The sequence below is a fragment of the Gadus macrocephalus genome, chromosome 13 (assembly GCF_031168955.1).
Source record: "Gadus macrocephalus chromosome 13, ASM3116895v1".
Classification (NCBI taxonomy): domain Eukaryota; kingdom Metazoa; phylum Chordata; class Actinopteri; order Gadiformes; family Gadidae; genus Gadus; species Gadus macrocephalus.
In genome coordinates this window covers 10,951,321-10,974,082 of record NC_082394.1, presented here as the reverse complement: position 1 = coordinate 10,974,082, position 22,762 = coordinate 10,951,321, and the positions used below count along the sequence as shown (strand labels likewise).

Genomic DNA, 22,762 nt, shown 5'->3' with positions numbered 1-22,762 from the left:
AGAGTAAGAATAGGAGAGAGATTCCCCCACACTCCTGGTACAGCAATTAGCCATTGGTCTATTATTTGGAGCCCTGGACAGACTCAGAAACACTTTAATTTATCTGGCATTTACTTCAGTTTCTCCTGCCTGTTAAGAATACTTAATCATCTCCCTAAGTAGCACATTAGGAGACTTCAGCAGTAAAGCTAGCTTGTGTGTATTTGTGTGTGTGTGTGGTGTCCGTTTCTCTGTCTGTTTTTGTGTGTGTGTGTGTGTGTGTGTGTGTGTGTGTGTGTGTGTGTGTGTGTGTGTGTGTGTGTGTGTGTGTGTGTGTGTGTGTGTGTGTGTGTGTGTGTGTGTGTGTGTGTGTGTGTGTGTGGGACCCCAGTGAAGCGTGTAACAATAATAAGCAGGCCGGAGACGCGTCTTATCACCAGCTTCCCAGCCCTGGTCAGACCTTAATTAGCTCATAAATGCTTAGCACAGACCCAGGGCTACAGTACCACAGGACCAGACCTACACACACACACACACACACACACACACACACACACACACACACACACACACACACACACACACACACACACACACACACACACACACACACACACACAGCAAACATTAACACATGGCCAACACACATGCCATGACTTTACATCTCTTTATCACTAGGCCACACACACACTTTTAAGTCATTTGAACTTTCAAATTCATCTCCTGCTATAGGGGGATTCCTGCTAGGAATCCCCCTATTTGTGTCTTAATATATTCATGCACATGTCTGAGGCCTGTGTGTGTGTGCGAGTGATTTTGTGTGAGTGTGAATGTGTGTCTCCTGCCCGTCTTCCTGGCTGCCCCTGTGTCTGTGTGTGTGTGTGTGTGTGTGTGTGTGTGTGTGTGCAGTCCAGTGTATGTGTATGTGTATCCTTGTTCCTCACCAGTGGAGTTGAGGACGGAGGCGGGAAGCTGTCGGTGCCGCTCCATCCTCCTCCCAGAAGTGAGGGACAGGCCTCACCGCCCACAGGCAGCTCACGTGCAACGCAGCGCTCCACCTCCAGGCTGGGCCCCAGCGGTAGAGCCAGAACCGACAGGAGAGGCTGCATTGTGCTGAAACACGTCCACATACTCCCCCTATAGAGCCGATAGGGCGGGCGGCCTTCTTAACCTCTGTTTGTCCCCCTTTTCTGAGGACAGCGGCACCATAAGAATGTTCCCACGGGCCTCTCTCGAAGAACACACATTTATTAGATAAGAAGATCCCGGTCTGCGGTGTGGGAGCCATCGTATCTCCACACAGACACCAGATATCCGCTGATGTCCCCTGATAAGGCTGACTCTGTCTCCTGAAGTCACAACTCTCGCTCGCTCTCTTTCTCCCTCATGTGTGTTTACCTCTCTCTGCCTAATCCTTCTCTCAGGGTCGCAGCCAGATCTGTGCCATACTCACTGCAAATAAACACGCACGCACGCACACACACACACACACACACACACACACACACACACACACACACACACACACACACACACACACACACACACACACACACACACACACACACACACAAACATATGCAAAACAAATAGAAGCATTCACGCAAAGTGCGTGCGTGTGTTTGCGTGTGAATGGAAGAAGTTGACATTGAGGCGTGAAAGCGAAGGAAAAGGTTACTGCATTTTACACAAACACACACACACACACACATAATTACACACACACACACATTCACACACAAACACACACACTCCAAGACCCCAATCAGAAGTATAAATGAGGCCATACTGTTTTACCAAGGTCCATGTGAGTTTTGAGAGTGGCTTTCTCCTGCCTGTGACGCACACACACATGCAGCTCCCAGCCACCTTGGCAGTGTCTGTCCGCGTCCGCGTTGTAAAACAACACGTTAAGGTGGGCGCCTGGCCTGTCGAGCGGCAGGGTTCTTTGAAGCTGGACAATGACCTCTAACTTGTTTCTTCTCTCTCTCTCACACACACACACACACACACACACACACACACACACACACACACACACACACACACACACACACACACACACACACACACACACACACACACACACACACACACACACACACACAGTAACAAGGAAATAAGGTGAACATGCAGTATTTTGTCACTGCATGTTCAGAAGCTGAAGCTTGGTTCAGACACTGTTATAGTGGCAATGTTTCTGTGAAGCAAATAAAACGCATTTCTATCACTTACTTACTCAAACTCTGGCTTGGAAACCGTAGGCAATATTTCTCTGACCAAACGCTTTTACTAGAAAAAGAAAAACCTGTTTAGAGCTGACTAAATATTAGCCCATTTCTGAGCCGAACATAGAGTTGAATACGGACCGTGGCCTTCCACATTTTGCTACTCTTTTGTGTAAACATTTCTCTATTTCACAAATTATCGGCTGAAAGTTTACAAAGTCATGCCTGCTTTAGAAAGGTGTTGAGACCTTCTAAAATTATCCATGTCTATTAAACTCATCGCCTGGCTCTCTCTGGAAAGGCCAGGAAATAGCACTTTGTTCACACTTTCTTATGCTCTCTCTCTCTCTCTCTCTCTCTCTCTCTCTCTCTCTCTCTCTCTCTCTCTCTCTCTCTCTCTCTCTCTCTCTCTCTCTCTCTCTCTCTCTCTCTCTCTCTCTCTCTCTCTCTCTCTCTCTCTCTCTCTCTCTCTCTCTCTCTCTCTCTCTCTCTCTCTGTGTGTGTGTTAGTGCAAGCCTCCAAAATAAGACATTTTGGATTATTGTAATCATTATCATTTCAGATTGTTGTAATGATTATCTAATTTACAATATATATCAGCATGATTTGCTCAATGTTACTTGCATTGTGAACCATTTTGCATTATTGCTTCATCGAAATACAGCTATGTTAGCCACACTGCATGACTTCAAGTCTTTTAGTTAAGAGTCTACACTTTGTTCTCCATCTTTTCTGTGTCTCTGAAGTGTACTTATCCACTAATGGAAGCCACAAACCCTTCTGAGTTAAAATGCTGACGTCTGCATGGCTCCTGGGCATCAGTGGGGGCGTTTGGTGTGCAATGGTGGTGGTGGTGGTGGGAGGGGTCTGGTCGTTACAATTTACCTTCCTGAGCACTGATGTCACCGAAGCAGGCAGCTTCCCCCACATGGCACTGCATGTGGTTGACTATCCCCACATGCGTGGAAACACACACACACACACACACAAACACACGCACAAACACATAATTATGCATGCACCCCCCACAAAACATGGGGCTAATAGAAAACAGATTCCAATGTTGATAATTAACAGCATATAATAGAGTTAGACGTCCTGGACCCTGGAGTGACCACATAGCTAATTTACCCCCCGAACTGATCACACACACACACACACACACACACAAACACACACACACACACACACACACACACACACACACACACACACACACACACACACACACACACACACACACACACACACACACACACACACACACACACACACGAAACATGCATGTGGTGCAGCACATATGCAAATGCAGTAACACAATGATAGGTGAGAAAACATGCATATATAAACATCCTCATGCACACCCACACACATACCGAGTCTCCCATTTTTCTAAATGTTATTTAGCTGTTCCTTTTGCAGTGAAGGGAATACTGTAACGAAAGGATTAGGAAGGTTTGCAGCAGGGTAATACAATACTATGACGCAGAGATTGAATCCACTTTGAGACACAACAGATTACTTTATTCTGGCCTCCAGGCCTGCAAGTCAATATATTGAATTAACATGCATGGCTTTCCCATTGACCCCTGGGGTTTTACTGACGGGAAGAAGACAATAACTTCTCTCATTTGTTTTTCGTTAATCCCTGGTTGTGGGTGCTCACCGATGTACTACAGGTGGGTGGTCTTTGGTAATGGAACACATTTCCGTCTTTATTTCCTTCTTTTTTTTTGTTCCCACCTTTATTATCTTTCATTCTTTCTTTTGTTCTTTGTTTCTTGCGTTTTTTATTTGTTCTTTCTTTCTTTCTTGTCCGTGTCCATATCCTTTGACATTGAATGAACAATCAGGGTTCTTGAATGTTGGGTTCATCTTATTTTATAACTGAATGCAGACGAGACAATTCAAATGTGTCAAAAGTGATCGTCTTGTTTTCTTCTGGAATACTCTGTGTAATCATCCACAGATCGTTCGGATCCAGTTTAATGCTTCGTGCCACACATTTGTTCTGCAGAGGTCTCTTTTGCAATATCAAAGAACTTGTTGAAAGCTGTTTGTGGGCACTTATCCTTTAGCCTTTTTATTCTCATTCTATTCAAGAATTATGTGTGAACTTTATTGATTGATTGCTGCTCTCCCTCCACCCCGGCCCTCCTCTTAGCCTGTTAGCAGTCGGTGCTTCGGTCGCTCCAGTGACTCATTCCATTTTAAAGTGATTTGCTCTTACTATGCATGTCAAAGCACTTTGTAAAGGTTGTTTTTAAAGGGTCTTTATAAATAAAGTGTATTATTATTTTTATTACTTGGATTATAATGCCCATCTCCCCGGTTCAGGTGTGACCCACAAGCAGAGCTTGACCCACACAGAGGGAATTAGATTGTATAATATGCATCCATTAGCGCAGGCCTGGTACCAATTCTAGTGACATGACTTTTCTTTTCTGCATTAACCATGACCCTCAGTGGTTGGTGGCTTTCCAATTGGGAAATAAGAACAATATTTGGCCTGCTTCTATGCGGCAATATTATCTGACGGCTGGGGCCGTGCCTGGAGGGTGAGAGCTGGAGGGTTACAGCCGGTGGAGCACTCCAGTGTCTGACACAGAGCAAACCTCACATAGATTCCTCTACTTCCATTTTTGAAGAATCATTGTGAACCGAATTCTCTCACTCTCGCTCTCTTTCGCTCTCTTTCTCGCTCTCAATATTAACAACAACAAGCCCATTTCCTTTGTGTGTCTGTCCTCTGAGGTTTGGCTCATAAGGACCATAGCGAGGGGTGGGCCAACCAAAATGTGGTGTCACTCCAAAGCCTATGCACCCAGCGCGTGGCTGGCCTGGCCGGAGGCCCCACCGCCATCACCGCCTCACTCGGCCTGTTAGCACGGGGCCCTAGAAAAGCCGCCGGACAAGCCGGCCTGCTCCTGCTCGGGCGCTGACACTAAACAGAGGGCCGTGAGGTTTACACTGAGGTTAAGACCAAATGGGAGGCTGTCACTGGATGGCTTAAGCCTTGATGTTAGTTAGGCTTATTAAAGCCAGGTTTGGCGGTTTGTGTGTAGCCTATTAGGGTTTACTGCTGCTGCGGGTCACCGGTGGAAATAGGCTGCCTGGTCTATGTGCTGTTTTGCCTTTGTCTTTTATTATCCTTCCTTCATCCCCTTAATCTTCAGCCCAACCTATACTCATGGCTACCCCATGCCAATAACACCAGTGCATCAATTCTAAATAAACCCCCTCTTTGGTGACTGGCTTGTTGTTTATGTGCCAATGCGCCTGTTTGAAGGCCAATGGTACAGCATGGCTGTACAAGCCAACGGAGCCATTAACCTTTTTGAGCACCAGTGTTTGGGGGGCCGACACAGGATCTCTAAAATGTACCCAGTCGGCCAGCCAGGGAGGTGACACATTTCACCCCTTCACTCTAAAACATTTACAGCCCAGAATGCAGGGAGTGTGAAGGGACTTCCTCCACATGAGCTGACTGGTGGGGCTCATTGTCGTTTCGGTCAGGGGAAGTTCAATTCTGCCTTGGCTTTCTTTGGCTTTTCTGCTCTCCCTGATCTTATAGGTCTATGTGTAATGATATACATCTTTCGCACATCACATGTCCCAAAGTCTCTTTTTCTTTTTGTTCAAATGGATACATTTTCTGACACACACACGGAGACACACACACACACACACACACACACACACACACACACACACACACACACACACACACACACACACACACACACACACACACACACACACACACACACACACACACACACACACACACCTTTTCCAACCTCTGACCATGAGCCTCGTCAATGACCTGAAGCTGAAGTCAGAGCGAGCCGTGAACAACAGGAATAAAATCCCCATCATCAGATTACAGACTTTGCTTGTGGCTCAGTTTCCAGAAATATGTAATAATTTGCACATGGGTGCAAAATGCGTCCCAGATGCGAAGGGGGTTCATGTGTTGTTCAGGCTTTGCCTTTCTCGCATCCCTGCTTTGTCATCAAAAACTGGCAAGCTTATATACATCTTTTATTTCCAGTGTCCCTAGACAGTTTTTATAACCCATTGTTTATGTCGCCATGCTTATCTAATTATTCGACGGATCGGAATTTCCCTCCATATGAATACCATGAATAGTACCCACTCTATGACCCCCCGATATATTGATCCAATAGTATTGGTCGGGAGTATGGAAAGCCTGAGCTGAAGCACTGCTTTGGATTGTTTTTTTTATGTGTAATCAATAAATCGGCCAAGCGGGGCTTGATCCTCTGATCCATCATGAAGGTCTGTGGCCTCTGTGGCCCCTTAAACGGACACGCGTCCATCCCCACGCTACTGAATGCACATCAGCTTAGTGGTCAACGCATATCAATGCCAGGTACACTTTGCACTGTGGGCCCATTGATCCATCGCTATCAATGCCATGCTGATCCCTAGGGTAAGAGGGGTGGCTGGGGGTTACCCTGCGCCCATATGGGGCCTCAGAAGAAGCGTATGCTGAGATTCTAGGCTAATTATGAGTCGGTTGTTGTGCTAGGCTAGCGTCAGGCCAGGACAGATTGTGTCAGCGTGTGAGATGGATCACGCCAAATGGGAATTTCTAGGATCCTATTTGTGTAAGAGAGGTATGGGCTGAATGATGGGCTGAGATACAAATCTAAAGGTCTTGAATCTATAGGTCAGATGGAAAGATTGTGTGACTGTATGGGCATGTAATTGGAAGATGGATGGAGTGTTTGTGTGTATGTGTATGTGTCTGTGTGTATGCCGTTGCATACATTCTTTTCAAACTACTTGAGCAATTAGACAAATCTATAGGTCAGATCGAAAGATTGCCAGCATGTTTTGGCATGTGGCTTGTTTGTAGATTGATGAATGATATGTCATGATACTGTGTGGAATTGTGTATGTATGTGCGTGGTGCTGTGAGCCTCCTTTTCTTTTCACACTACTTTGAGCCCTTGTTCCGTTTATTGATGTCAGTCATTGCATTGATTCCAACTCTCTCTCTCTCGCTCTCGCTCTCGCTCTCGCTCTCGCTCTCGCTCTCGCTCTCTCTCTTTTTCTTCTCTCTCCCCCCTTGAATCCACCATTGAGAGTTAGCAGCTTACCCAGCGGTGTGCCGCAGGGGTGGGATGACAGACTGTATATGATTCATTCTGACGCCAGTGTCAAGTCTTTGGCAGGCGCACACACACTTTCTCTCAGACACACACACACACACCTCTGTTTGGTCACTGTCCTGGCTACAGGAAGACCAGAGCAAGCCGTGAACACATTTTTAGCTACTGCTCGCTGCTGTGATGAGATTAGACACAGAGGATACAAGAGTCTCTCAGATTAGCATGTCATTTTAACCTCCGCATGGGGTTGAGGGTGGGGGTGGTGGTGGGGGTGAGGGTGGCATGGAATGCGAGGGTGGGCCTGTTCAGTCTTAGAAGGCTAAGGACTGTATTGTTTACATTCTGTGACGCTACCTTTTGTCCTTTCTCCAAAACATCTCTCAGCGTTTCAATTAGGATGCAAGTGTAACATATGTTCCTGTGGCCGGATAGTGCAGCAGTTAGAGTGTTTGTCAGCCAAAGGCATCTTGGGTCGAACCCCGAGGTTTGCCGTCGGTTCGGATAAAAGCATCTGCTGAAAATTACTTAATAGTAAATCTTAAAAAGGGATAGATGTGGAACATAGCAAATGAGTCATAAATATAATGTCATGGTCTAGTTCAGCCTGCCAACAAGTATCCACAATGTTTTGGTGGGCAGTCATAAGCATCAATTATGATTGTATATCATGTCAAAGTGTCAAGCAGACAGGTTCTCAGTCTGACTGTGGAACACATTTTGGAAGAAGGGAAATTATGTTTGGGTTGGGCTATTGAAGTCCATTGGCGTGTCTATGGCTCTGGATACCTGTGGTTTTGCCTAGCCACACATGGAAGGGGGTGCTGCTCTTATACCAACAGTTAATAACTCCTCCTTACCACCACTCTTAGTAGTATAGTATAATGTCATTGGCCTTTTATATGCATGCAACCAACTTTAGTGAAGGCTTAATACACCTATATCCATGTTATACCGTAAACATATGTGACACATACATTTTGTGTGTGAGGTTCTTTCTGAAGTCTAGTTGTTCTTCGACCCCCCCCGCCCCTTAGCTCTCAAAAAGACACACACACACACTCATTGCGAACTGTAAATGAAGTGTAGGTCTAAAGGGGAAGGATAAGAAGACTTGAGTATCAATGGAGCCACTGTTTTAGCGACTGAGTATGTGTGCTTGACTGCATGCATGCGTGTAGGCGTGTGTATGTGCTTGCATGCGTGTGCATGTGTCAACATAAAGCCTGCTTTGACAAACCCCCAACAGCGGTATCATCAACGGTATTGTCAGGGCATAACCCGCGCCTTATTCCTTAAAGCCGGTCCGTGTGTGTTTGTGTGTGCAGGCGTAAAGCATGCGCGCATATCAGTGTGAGAGAGGCCTGAACTCAGGTTTCACTTGAATGTGGAAGACCCCGGGGGGTCTTTGGGAACTTCCATGCCTGAGGTGTGCAGCCTCGGCCAGGCTACACAGAGGTCCATCTGTGGCCCAAGAGAACCAGGCAAGTGCCAGGAGCCTGTAGGGTAGACAAATGTGCTGTGAAAAAAAACAAAAAACCTAAAGGCCGGAGTGTGAAATAAATGAAGAGGGAAGGAGGACAGATTTTTGTAAGGACCCCGCTCCTCCTCCACCCTCCTCCTCCTCCCATTCCCTCCTCCTCCCTTGCATACGGAAGCTCCCTCACTCACAAACACTCCTTTCAGATGCACAGACACACGCCTCACACACAGCGGTTCACAGTTCAAATAAACAGCCGTGCTAGCCTAGCAGGCCGGCTGGCTCTGCTGTAAACAGCAGCGTGTCTGGGTCATTAGCTCTTCTCAGGGCGCTGCTCTGACTGCCTGCTAATGGGCCACACTCTAAATAAGTACAAGAGGAGTGGGGAGAGGGAGTGTGAGGGCTGCCAGCCGGGTTAGAGGGCAGCCGACCCTGGATGGGGAGAGGGACCGGCGATCAGGTGAACAGGTGGATGAGGGGAGGGGGAAGGGAGATCTGGTTGAGTTCCACCACGAACTGGCGTGTTTTTCTTTTGCCAAACATTCTTGCACAAGCCTAATTTCAGAAACAACATTGCAAGGCCAAAATGGGTCGGTCTGCCAGTTTGGTTATCTTGCTGATGGAAAATGGAGGCGCCTTTCCAAAGACCCATCGTGCTCAGTCGAAAACAATTTGTCAGAATGTAATTGCGTGCATGCGTCTCTGCGTGTCAGCGTCTCGATTGCCAGGCATCGGCCGTCAGTCGCTGGGACCGATTCCCGCCCTGGACTCTCCCGTCTGTTCTCATGCATGTCTGAAGTGCCCCACCTCGGAACGTAACTGCCAGCATGCCACAGCACTCCGGTCAATACTGCTTTGTCTTTATTGTCCTCGACCTGCAGTGATCAGGCCCACAGTCAGCCAGTCACGTCTCAGGGAAGGACACACACACACACACACACACACACACACACACACACACACACACACACACACACACACACACACACACACACACACACACACACACACACACACACACACACACACACTAATCTATAGCTTCTATGGACCCTGTAGGCCCTGTGTCGAGAAATCCTGCGGTTCCTATAATGAATAGAGAGAGGGAGAGAGAGTGTGTCTGGCTATCATCAGTTGCAATTGGTCGGAGGAAACACAGTAACAAGGTGAAATGGAAGATATACTGTATATATATCCAGAGGTTTTCTTCTTGGCCTTGATTGTTGCGATGGAATATTGACAAATGGATGAGATGCTCTCTGGGAACATCTTGTTCCATGTGTGGCAATTTATGAACTGGTCTCTGCGTAGAATCCTGCGTATTGCAAATGAAAATGTGTTTCCTTGTTGCATTTTCCTGTGCCAAAACGACAGAATAAATGTTTTTTCTTTGTCTATAAACACTGTAGCCCTATACACGGGATCTCTTAATGAAATGATAAATCCAGCAGGTAAAAACAGGGTCGTTATTTATTATCATGATTCCAATAAAACAACACCAGTAAATCTGGGTTATCTCTTTCCATCTTAAGTTGTACTAATGTTTTCGGAGCCTTTGTCTACAGGATCTTTTTACATTTCTTTATTTTTTATCTTTATCTCTTCCTCTCTAACCAGAGACTGAAGTCGATCCCTGGCAGATCCCCAGTTCCATGGACTGCAGTGTGTGTGTGTGTGTGTGTGTGTGTGTGTGTGTGTGTGTGTGTGTGTGTGTGTGTGTGTGTGTGTGTGTGTGTGTGTGTGTGTGTGTGTGTGTGTTGGTATGGGGGGGGGGGGGGGGGGGGTGCAGATGTGTAGAGCTGCCTATAGTATCATCGATATGTGTGTTGTATTCCATCGCTGCTCAGGTTCCCGTGTCTGAGCTTGTGCTTGTTGGGCCCGTGTGAGGTGGCAGCCTTCATGTTAAGTGTGCTACACAATGCTTCTTCATAGAGACTTGTATACAAGCCTAGAAGATATTTTGCTTAATACTGAACCGTTTGCACACTTGCTACCACCTAAAGTAAATATTTGAACATGGCATGGCGGCGAGTTTATTATGGGTAACGCTTGGACTTCATCATCACAGGAGAGCTTCAGTGAATGTTAAGTGGTCGCCTTGGCCAACACAGTGTAGCAAACAGACCGTGTCACACAAAGATGTCCTTTTTTAGAAACAACGCTCTCTTCTTATCCCTCTCTTGGTTCGGCTACAGCTTCCATGTTACTTCATAGCTGAATCATGACTCACGATCAATTCATCTTCATGTTCAGAACCCTGTGGTTCTGCTGAACAGCAACGCAAGACTGCCACTCAGTCTCTTCCCAGAGTGAGGTAGGTCTCTCTCTCCAGAAACTCTCCAAATCTAATTCAGCATGTTTCACTCCTTCTAACAACCCAACAGATCACTCTGTACACGCTTACCTTGTGATCTCCTTCATAATAGAAGCCATTGTGTTGCTCTAAGCTTTACACCGTCCTAACAATCGGAGGTGGTATTATGTTTCACCTCTGTGGCTGCTGTCCAGTGCGTCTGCGATCAAGCTCAAAAGGATGCAGAGATCAATTATTTATAGAACATCTGCTTGGTCAACCACACAACAAGTGGGAACATATGGACCAAAGGGCAATGTGATCATTCCCTCCAAGAGACTGAGGACTGCACCACATACAATAAACCGTGGCTCTGTTTGGAAGTATGGATGTCATGTGGATGAATGACCTGAAGATCTCTTGTTAATAAAGAGTGGGACTTAAATATAAAGAGAAAAGGATAAAGTGTGAGAGAGAGGGAGAGGGAGAGAGAGAGAGGCAGGCACTGACGCCCACCGTGATGCTCATCATCTTGGTTATGATGACTGGGAGGATGTGAGGCAGATCAGTGGAGGCTGAATGAGAGTTGAGTCAGTGAAGGACGGCTGTGGGAGGTTTGGTCGGTGGGTGGTTCATTCATGCGATGTCTATCTGCGTCAAATATGCGGGGGGGGGGGGGGGGGGGGGGTGTTCACTGCAGGAGGAACTGAAGATTTAATACATGCTCTCGGAACGTTTCCTTCAGGAGAGATTTCCAGGCACCGATTGCAAAGCGAGATAGATCTGAAAGTGAATTCTTATCACAGATCGTTGTCTGCGCACACATGGGAACAATAATTCCCATTGCATTACCATTGCATCTTGCTCATCATCCTCTAATGGAAGAATGTTTCTCTCTCCTGCTGCTCTCCCTTCTTCTCTTAAACAACAGAAGATGATCTGATCTTTGAATCACAACCCGCATTGACAGCGAGGGGCTGGGAACCGGTGCTTTCCGCACGGTACATCGGCATGGAAACGATGCTTCACGGCCCTGGAGACCCCTGTCTAGGGCAGAGATGGATGGACTGAGGGATAGGTGGAGGGGCGGTGGTGGAGGGATGATCCAGAGGAGAGGGGAGGGCGGAGTGCCTTTCTCCTTGTGTAAGTGGGCCACTATGGGCAGAAATAGCACCGTCAACCCCTGGGAGGACTTATTCCACAAGGTCACCCTTTGGCTCTTGGCTAAGTGTCTCTCTGTCTGTCTGTGTGTTTGTCGGTCTGTCTGTGTGTCTGTCAATCTGTCTGCCTGCTCTCTTTATTTGTGTCTCAGATATTCTATCGGTATGTCCGTCCTCCTCCCCCTCTCTCTCTCCGGGGGTTAATGGTTTGCATAGCGCTGTTCATCCACAAGGCAGAGACTAACGGTATGTATGAAGCGGAGTGAAAATAGCCCTAACGAGCCCTCCAAGCTAATTACAATTGAACCAGACACACTGGACCCTTTTCCCCCAGCTTTTTGTCGCCTCCGGACGAATACAATGTCACCCCTTTAGCCCCGTGACGAATAAATCCAGTTGACGTGAACGCTGAGGGAATAATAGCCACTTATCTAAAGGGAACACCAGTAGGGTAGAGGGGCTCTGGAGTGAGGGACCCAGTGCTCCCCAGCATATCCTCATGTTACACTCCGCCAGAGAGCAGGCAGGGGTTGGCCCGTTGGCAATCAGACTCGCCCATAACTCCGGATTCCAATTCAAACAATTCAGTCCGGGGTGGGAGCGGCGGGGGATGGAAGCTCGTTCCAACACTAGTTTGATCAGCCTTGTCCTTGGCTGCTTTATCTCAGTCAGACAGAATGGGGGTAGTTCCCCTATTCTCCACGCTGCCTGTTGGGGGCAAGAAGGGGAAAAAAGTGCTTGCTCTCTCTCTCTCTCTCTCTTGCTTTTTTTCTCTCTTTCTTTCTGGCTCTTTCCCTCCTTCTCCTGCTCTCTTCCTCTCTCTCTCCCCCAGCGAGTCTGTGTTGGATCTCAGCTGTTGCGGGGAGTCCCAGCTGCCCCGTGTGTTGACTCTAGAGTGATAGTCATCAGCATTTGCCACATGCAGGAGAGAGAGAGATTGAGAGGTAGTTTTTGAAAATACAGCTTAGAAAACAGAAGGGGAGGGTTACATGGAGACGTGTGGGATACACCTTATTAAACCCACGCGATTGATTTAACAGATGGGTTTTTCTTGGACTATCTCTGAGATTATAAATCAGTTTCTTCTTTGCGTGATAATATCATTCCCAAGCACTGCAACTTTCCTGCATATTTCAGATTAGACACGGGCGGCTGTGAATCACGTAAGCAGAACATCTCTCATTCCCGGTGCCTTGATGGACAATAAAGGCCCGATATGCTCTTACATGCTTGGGAAGGGAGTAACCCGGTTTGGCTCACTTGGCTAAAATTACCCTGCTGAAGCTGGCGGTGCATGCCGAGGGTTCTGTCCAGTGCTATCTGTGGTATGTCCCCCAACATGGCCTCTGTTTATGTTCTGGCTGTGCCCTGGCTTTCCAAATGGAAGCGCCACAGCAAGCCTGGGACCAGTTCTTTCGGGGATAGGGCTTTTGGGGGTGAAGGGGGGGGGGGGGGCATTGGCCGTACCCCATTAGCCGTACCCCAAAACAAGTGGACCATGTCCTGTAGTTACGGCTAAACGCTGGGCGCTTGTCACTTAGAGGTTCTGGTTAGAAAGCCTTGCAGGTAGGCCCTAAGTATACAGCCTGAGCAGTAATTGATAGTCTGGGGTATTGTTGAAGGTAATTATACACTCTGGAGTGTAAATGCCTCAGTGTAGTGCAAGTCATCCGGACACGTGTGAGGGCGCTCCTCAGGCCAGAAAGGGCTGTTTTCAAACACACACACACACACACACAAACACACACACACACACACACACACACACACACACACACACACACACAATACACACAAAACACAATACACACCACACACACAAACCTACACCCATTTATGCACACACACACACACACACACACACACACACACACACACACACACACACACACACACACACACACACACACACACACACACACACACACACAAAAGCCATGTTAATATTATTATTAAGTATTCCACACATGAAATGTTAACATGCTGCCTATATAGATTGGTAGTTTCATTGAATATATGGGGGAAATTACTAAAATTGGCTTTGTATCTGAAGGGTTTTGTTTGAACAGCCGACTGTTCAGTCAGCTGTAATATGAACGCATATTCTAATCCTTCAATATTTAAGTCCCTCCTTGTTGGGTTCAATACAGTTTTATTAAATTTCAACCTTTTTTGGATATAATGACATATTATTACCTGATAATAACACAATTTATGCTGAAGCTTACATCAAAGTGAAAGAAATTATCTTTAAGGGCATGGTTGGCTGCTAGTCGTTAATCTGAATAATAATTATTTGGGCCCATGAGCTATACCAAACGACCTTGTTATTACAAAATAGTTTGTATAATCCAATTAATTATATTTTGCACATCTATTGAAAATACTTTCATTGGGTCAGCAGGCGTTACTCCTCCTTTATCCTGCTAATGTCCGCTTCTTATGTTAAACAGCACCATTTTGTTTACAGGGCTTCACCTCTGTCTCTCAGGACAGCCCCTGTGGCTCCCCCTCGTCTATCCCCCCTTCTCCCCCAGCCTTCCTCGCCGATTGCCCCGGGCCAGTTGATTTGGGGATGTTTTGTTTTTTGTGCATGCAAATGATCTCAAAACACAAGTCATTCATGCTTCTAATTGTACCAGTGTTAGCACGTTAACTTGGTGCGATCAAACGGCATCATTAGCATGAGGGGAGGGTTGAAATAAAGGGGGAGAGGGGAGGGGAGGGGAGCGCTTGGTTGGAGCAAAAGGGAAAGAGCTTAGTGACGGTATTCATTCGGCCAGTTGCAAGTGAGCGGAGCGGAGCGTCTCGTTCCTTTCTAGCAGATTTCACTGAACTTTTCTTTTTTTAAATAGCCTACTACCCTGCATCGCTGAAGGAGATAGCTATGTTTTTTATTTGGATGGCACAGTCTGGATTTCCTGCTCGCATTGGATCTGGGACTTAAAGTGAGGGGATTTTATGTTTACAGCTTACACTGGTCGCTTGGTTCAAACACCGCACCACCAAGACACAGCGACTGGAGAATTTGTTTGCAGAGCTCGGCTGTTGGAGCGGAACGGGCATTTTGTGAGCGGGGCGAATTTGCGCTTTGGCCACAGTCACCAGAGAACTGTCCGGCGTGAATGATTTTTGGGTTAATGCGACTGGAACTGTGTGACAAAAGTATGCAATGAGGAAGATACTACGTTTTAAAAGTACCCACGTCGAGATCGGAGCTATGACTTTCCTCCTCTGTAGTCTGTAAAAGGTAAGGAGATGCGCACGGATCACTCTCCCGTTTCAATATAAATAAACTTGCAAGAAAGAGAAAAAAGTCTAAATGGCAAATATATCTACAGTGTTCATTTTAACCCTCCACCGGAACACGCGCACAAAAGCGCACCAACGCACGCACAAAAGCGCACCAACGCACGCACACAGTGACATAGAGAGGCGTAAATGTATTATTTTATAAGCTTGTGCTCAGTAGTTTTAAACGAAAATTCTCCCCTCTAATTGCAATTAAGAGATCCCTATTTTTCGTAGTTTTTACTAATAAAATAGGTATTACAACCATACATATTGCTGATATTCCTTTGAAGTGACCCACAATTTATTTGTTTGACTACTTTATGTGGTTGTTGTCCATAGGTCACCTTGGATTTACATATGACGATATCTACAGCGAATTCTAACTTTAGCCGTTGCCCATAGTTACTGTATATAGCAGCGGATGGGCCTATGGTAGCGCGCCTTGGTGACAACATTTTGAGTCTCACAGAATGCTTTGTAGCTATTCTAGACATGCCATACTTCACCCAGTCCTGAGAGGGTGTTGAGGAAGCTTTTGGCCAAGTTGCCAACCCAAATACGTCATCAGTAGCTTAATAACGTCACCTTTTCCCGAGGAGTGCTTTAGATTCTGCAGATGACTAAAAAAACATTGTCGTCATGATATAAAGTCCACTCACTTTGTCTCTTTCTCGGTACGTCTTTACTCTCTCACACACTCAGCCACAAGCAGATATCCGTCACAAAAGCAGAAGATGAATATGTGTGGGGAGAATTTAAAAAAGGGTTCCGTGTGTGTATGTATATGTCTGTGGGCCTTATGTCTGTGAACTGGCTTTTACTAGTATAGCATTACAGATTGGATTGTTGCAGACAACTGCAATTATCCATGGTAACTCACTCTGAACTCCACAGTGGCATGCTATCTAAGACTAGAGTAGGCGTCAGACGGTGGGAACCCATGTATCGTACATTATGTATCCAGAATGGAAGCTCACTCCCTCAGTTTGGGGACTTGATGCTGAAACCAAAATGGCAACATTCTTAACCAGCATTTCAAAACCATGTGTTTTCCTCCGCCCCACAAAAAAGTAAGACAAAAAGTTAAAGAGAAAGCCGGAGTCTGCCCTCCCATTTTCCCCCATCAGTCCAGAGAAAACAAAAGGAGAGGCAGGGGAAGAAAAGACAAGAGGGGACTTGGCTGCCGTGCGCACCCAGCTGTTTGGTTGTCTCTCTCTCTCTCTCTCTCTCTCTCTCTCTCTCTCTCTCTGTCTCTCTGTCTCTCTGTCTCTCTCTCTTCGTCCTTGTCTCTGTCTGTTTCTTTCTCTGTCCCTCTCTCTGTCTCTCTCTCTGTGCCTCGGTCTGTCTCTACCCCATCGCTTATTTCCTCTGTGCAACCATTTAGACAAGGCATCCTAATCCCACCATAGTGAATGATGCCATGGAAAGGAATAGCGAGCACGGTTGTTTAAGAGCCGCTCATGAGCGACTGTGATGCACTCTCTCAACACAACAAAGGACAGACTTACACCAAAGAAGAGGACTGGGGGGGGGATGTGTTTTTAGAGGAGGTTGAATAGAGCTGCATGCAGTCACGGACTCACTGGTTCCATTCTTGGCTACTCTTGCCCCTGAGCAAGAGGCCTAAACGTGGCTGATGTTTGTTGCCATGTACTGTGGCCAGCTTCGTCAGACAGTGTGTGAATGAATGTTTGGCTGAAAGTGGATGCTTGAATTGTAAAGTGGTTTGAGTGTCTCCCAATGGTTAGACACGTATGAGTGGTTAGAACAGTCAATTAACCTTCCAATGACATAAGAAAAGGATTACCGAAATACAGAATGTCCAAAAATGTATATGGTTTTGTGTTATCCTCATCATTTCAGCCTCATGGTATTTAGTTTGAGCCCTGTTTGGTCACGGATCATTCAGAAGGCAATCTATGAGTCAGGTCTGCAAGTAAAAGTTTTAAGTTTCCACAGTGTTTACTTAACAAACCAATGTTAGTGTGACTGATGACACCACCAGTACCTAGTTAATTATTAAGACCACCCTATCCCTGCCCCCCTACACACACACACACACACACACACACACACACACACACACACACACACACACACACACACACACACACACACACACACACACACACACACACACACACACACACACACACACACACAAACTCCCACTTACCTCTCAACAAATTAAATCCCCCAGCTCCCTGGACAGGAAAAGGCCAATAACGTCCAAAGGAGGAAGTGGTCTATTCCACTTTCCTTTCTTAACCGTGCCCCTGTGCTTACAGGGGCTTCGCTGAAGTGATGTACTTAACTTATATTACCGGAGCACTCTTATCCGTCCTAATTGAAATCACAGATGACAAGAGCCTCTGTGGGGTCGCGTTTCAACAGTAGAGCTGGGCCCAGGGTGGTCTTAAGACACAGGAATTCAGTAAACCCCGCGCTGAGAAATAGGAGGATAGGGAGGATATTGAGGGGGGGGGGGGGGGGTGGTGGTTATCAGCCGTTTTGAAGCCAGTCACTTTATGAAAGGTGGAAGGATATGAAGGGGAATGAAGGACGATGCACCAGGGCTGGACAACGCAAACAAACGAGTCCACGCTAATCCCTGAGCGTCTAAACATATGACCCGTCAGCCAGCAGAGCCGGGGCCCCGGCCTCACCGAGCGCTACGGTTGTGCATTCTGAAATCCTTTTTTCCCTGTTCCTTCGGGGTCCTGTTTGCCGCCCGCCTGGGTTATTTATATACCTCTATCACCAGGCGTGCGTCCTCAACCCAAGGCAGAATCCAGCGCAGCACCGGCACCTGGCACCATGTCAGAAGAGTGGGAGACGTGTGCGAAACATGCCCATTCTCCGCCGTCTTCCTGTTCATTGGTGCCACTTCCGACCGCCGTCGTGAATCACCGTCGGCTTTCTGTCACCCGTCGTCGGGAGCCAACGCGGCGGTGTAGCGCGTGTGCAGCCATGTGTCAGAGAGGCTGGTGTTGAAGGGGAAAGGCAACGCGGTGCTCTATCCACCGTGGCGGTGGTTATGAGCGTGTGTTTGTGCGGATGGGTTAGTGTCTTCCCAGGTGTTCGCCCATGCATTAGTAATGATGGAGAGGAGGGCACGGCAATGTCATAAAGGGATCGTTGGGGGTGTGCTGCCCCCCAGGCTATGTATCACTCCGCTGGGACAAGCGGCTGCTGACCCGTTCAGACGCTGGGTGACCTCATCAGAGGAAGATGCTGCCCACCTTTCCCATCAATATTCATCAGAGTGATATCTGACCATTTTCATGTGTTGTTGTTTTTCACACAGACATCTGGCCAGGTATGTGGCTTGCAGTAGAAAGTATCGGCCTATAGGGGCTCTGGAAGTGGCAGAGGCCTGTTGTTTTGATGACTGAATCCGTAAGTGGCGTAATATGTATTGTGGCTTACGGCTGACGAGGGACAAGCCTCAAGTGCTGATGGATATTTCAACTTTAAATACTATATGTATGTTTATATTGTTCTGAATAAGTGTAGGGTCCTTCTTTGTTTGACCTGTGGCGGCATGCTACAGGGCTGTTGCAGTCACTGAGCCACCAAAGCGTTTTAAGCGCTTTCCCACATTTATTCAATCATCAAAATCCATCAGGGCTAAGCCTAAAACTACATTGTGTCATCAAACAGTCAAAGACTCTAAATATATGTTGTTGTCAAACACGCTAAGACCCTTATTCCTTCATCAAACATTACCCGTCAGGTTCAGAACAGTAATCTGTATGTAAGGAATACACAGAGCTTTCTTTGTTTTGTTCATAGAAAACCTGGGCTGAAAGTCCTTTCAGTTCTGACTGTCGGGTGTCCTGCGTTTGTTGCTAAGCTCCCTCCATTTTTTTCTTGATGGTGAGGCAAGGTCAGAGAATGGGTGGGGCGGGCCGGCGTCTGTCTGGGGCTGGTAATGGGATTGTCTGCCTGCTGGGGCAGCCTGCGGGGCCAGTGTGGGTGAGTGGGACGTGACCTGCTAGCCGCCGGGCATTTCCTGGTCAGTGTCGGAGCTTAGTGCTGTCAAGGACGCAGTGGAATGTCTAACCTGATGTCTTACTGGCTGCACACACCCCGTGACTGCATCGAGTTTAGATGGGTGTTGTATTTATAGTGCTGTTATCAAAAGCTCATATTGTGTCAAGATTGTGGTGCTATTTTAAGAAATACTGTTTGATATCTTAGTGGGGAAATATCTTACCTCCTCCAAAGTTTGAACTAGCCAATATATCCATTACGCCCAAAATATATTTTCCCTAACCTTTATCGATCTTATCCAAATCTCAAATGTATTCTTGACTGCTCACTGGATATGTCTTCAATGATAGCGGCGTGAGTTTTTGATTAACACTCCAGACAGTATTTCCTCAACTTACACTAGATACGCGGGCGTGTCTGACGTGACACTATCTTGGCCCAGCATCTGCTAGTATTTCAAGCTAACCGTGTACACAGAGAGTAGTTTGAGATAGTCTAAGGGAGATAATGTGTGTGTGTGTGTGTGTGTGTGTGTGTGTGTGTGTGTGTGTGTGTGTGTGTGTGTGTGTGTGTGTGTGTGTGTGTGTGTGTGTGTGTGTGTGTGTGTGTGTGTGTGTGTGTGTGTGTGTGTGTGTGTGTGTTGCTAAGCCCTTTACTGTGTTCCATCACTGTCATAGGGCGTGTGTGTGTGTATTGGGGTCTCCCCCTGCCTGTTTGTCATAACATCCCCTGGTGTAGGTGTTCCTAGAAGCCATTGTAGTAAATCTGTGGCATTCGTGTATCGCTGCGAGGGACACAGCAGGACACCTTGACTTCTAAACCCTGACCACTGAACCGCTGGAGTTGATGTTTCACATCGTATCACACCATTACCGTCTGCCTCAGACCATTGGTTTATGGTTCCAAACGGAGGTGCTTTATATTACAGGGGATAGTGTAATGGTTATGGTGTTCAGGACGACTCCCAGTAGAAAGGTACTGGGTTTCAGCTAGAATGTTTACACGCTACCTGCTGTTGGCATTCGTGAGCAAAATGCCTTACCCTTAACCGTTTCATAATTAATGACCTGTGTATAAAAATACGTGTTCAATTATTAAACATCGCCAAAAGTAGCTTGTTTAATAGTCATGTCATGTCCTCAAGCACTTACCTTAGTTGGGGCTCTCAATCAACAAGGTTCGATGTGTGGAAATCTTTTGAATTGATTCAATGCCTGACCACCATTCTCTCTCTCTCTCTCTCTCGCTCTCTTGCGCTCTCTCTCTCTCTCTCTCTCTCTCTCTCTCTCTCTCTCTCTCTCTCTCTCTCTCTCTCTCTCTCTCTCTCTCTCTCTCTCTCTCTCTCTCTCTCTCTCTTGTCCTTTCTCAATGGCAGGAAGATCTGTGTGCACTGTAAGTGTCGCCGAGAGGAGCATGCAGTGACGGCCATGCCCGTGGAGATGGAGAAGACGGTCACCAAGCTCATGTACGACTTCCAGAGGAACTCCACCTCAGACGACGACTCCGGCTGCGCCCTGGAGGAGTACGCTTGGATCCCCCCCGGCCTCAAGCCAGAGCAGGTAGATAACAGCCTCTCACCTGGTCCCACGCCTGGTCCCACACCCACACCACAAACTACAGATGGTAGCCACCTGGAAGAAACCAGCATCACACCTGATCACACACCTGGTCAAACATAACTAGGAACCCAAGCCAACGCAGGTATAGGATCTGATAGAAACTAGCATCTCACCTGATCACACACCTGGTCAAACATAACTAGGAACCCAAGCCATTGCAGATAGCTAACTAGTAGAAACTAGCGTCTCACCTGGTCAAACATAACCAGGAACCCAAGCCAGCGCAGGTGGTGATCTGGTAGTTACTGGTCTGGTCTTTCAGGTTCCCTACTTCAACTCTTAGTCCATGACTATTTGACAGTTTCTAGCCACTTCATATGAATGATACATCAGTTTATCTTTATGTGCTTAAGTCTTTATTACAGGTTATGATTTGATTCCCATTTAATTCAGCTATTAAAAATGACATATTGCCTGGTTTTACTTGGCTTCATTATAATGTACTGCTATAAATATTGAGCTGAACCACTTATATCCATTACTAGCGATATTCATTTTTATAGCTGTGATTAATATATTCCAGATCGCTCCCAGCCATGTCAATATAAATATAAACACACCCCTTTTTATCCGAGCAGTGTTCAACATGTCTTCAAGATGTTGCATGTAGCAAAGATGACATGTGCTGGTTAGAATAATCCCCCTTCAGCAGAAAGCATGTTTATAGCTACTTTAATTGACTGTTCCAAAGCTGATAAATTCCAAAACACATTACAGGCTGTGTGGAGCAATCCCTGTCAGGAAACCTAGAGAAGAAAACACATCTATAAGACCCAATGAGCTGGAGGTATCTCCCTTTTTTTTTATGGAACAATGAAAGCGTTTTATAGAAGCTTGTTTTATCCTCTTCATAGATTGAAGGCCGGTCTTACTGCTGTTAAAGTGCAACTGGTCAATATATGGAAGAGTTATCCATCCCGAACGCTGTGCAAAGCCATTCCTCATCCGGCACCCAGGGGTCAATGGAGTAAATTTGCTTCTCGTACAGCCGGAGATGTTCTGTGGGATAATAGTTAAAATGGCAACAGTGTTTACTGACCCCGGGGAAGACAAAGCACACTGAGCTAGAACAAAGACCTGGGCCTTATCTTTACACAGGTATGACTACATAATGGCTACCTAATCAACAATACCTATCTGTGGGAAACGGTGATGTAGCAAGAGCACGAGAACATATATCTCTATTTTTATATTTGAATCACCATAGCCCGCATCAGAACATAGTATCCTCAATTCGTGGTGCACTTAGTTTCAAGCCATTTGTAGTTTCATAATCTAAAGGCGAAACCTCAAGCTCGAGCTGTGGAACAAAATGTGTTTTGACTCCTGGCAGCTGAGCGGTGGAAGTATGTCTGTGACGGTCTTTCGTTGACCCGCGTTGTCAACTGAAAGGTTCCACCGGGGAATGAGAGAACTTGAGCTTATCGTGAGGATCTGATGGCTCCAAGCCCCCCCTCCATCATAAGGGCACACTGTATCTATTCACCATGTCAAGAGCAGGGGGGGGGACATTCTTCCGTTCAACCAAGAGGGGTGTCGGATCACAACGGGGTGGGCCGGGCTGATTCCTGCTCC

The 22,762-nt window shown here is 46.7% G+C and overlaps 1 protein-coding gene across 1 annotated transcript in view; it reads left to right on the top strand.

The window, feature by feature from the left end:
- prickle2b (prickle homolog 2b) overlaps positions 1–22,762 on the top strand; it is a 69,187-nt gene that overhangs the window by 37,993 nt on the left and 8,432 nt on the right. The window contains exon 3 of the mRNA XM_060069270.1: positions 20,944–21,127. Within this exon, the coding sequence (XP_059925253.1) occupies positions 20,944–21,127 (184 nt within the window). The remainder of the gene's footprint in view (positions 1–20,943; positions 21,128–22,762) is intronic.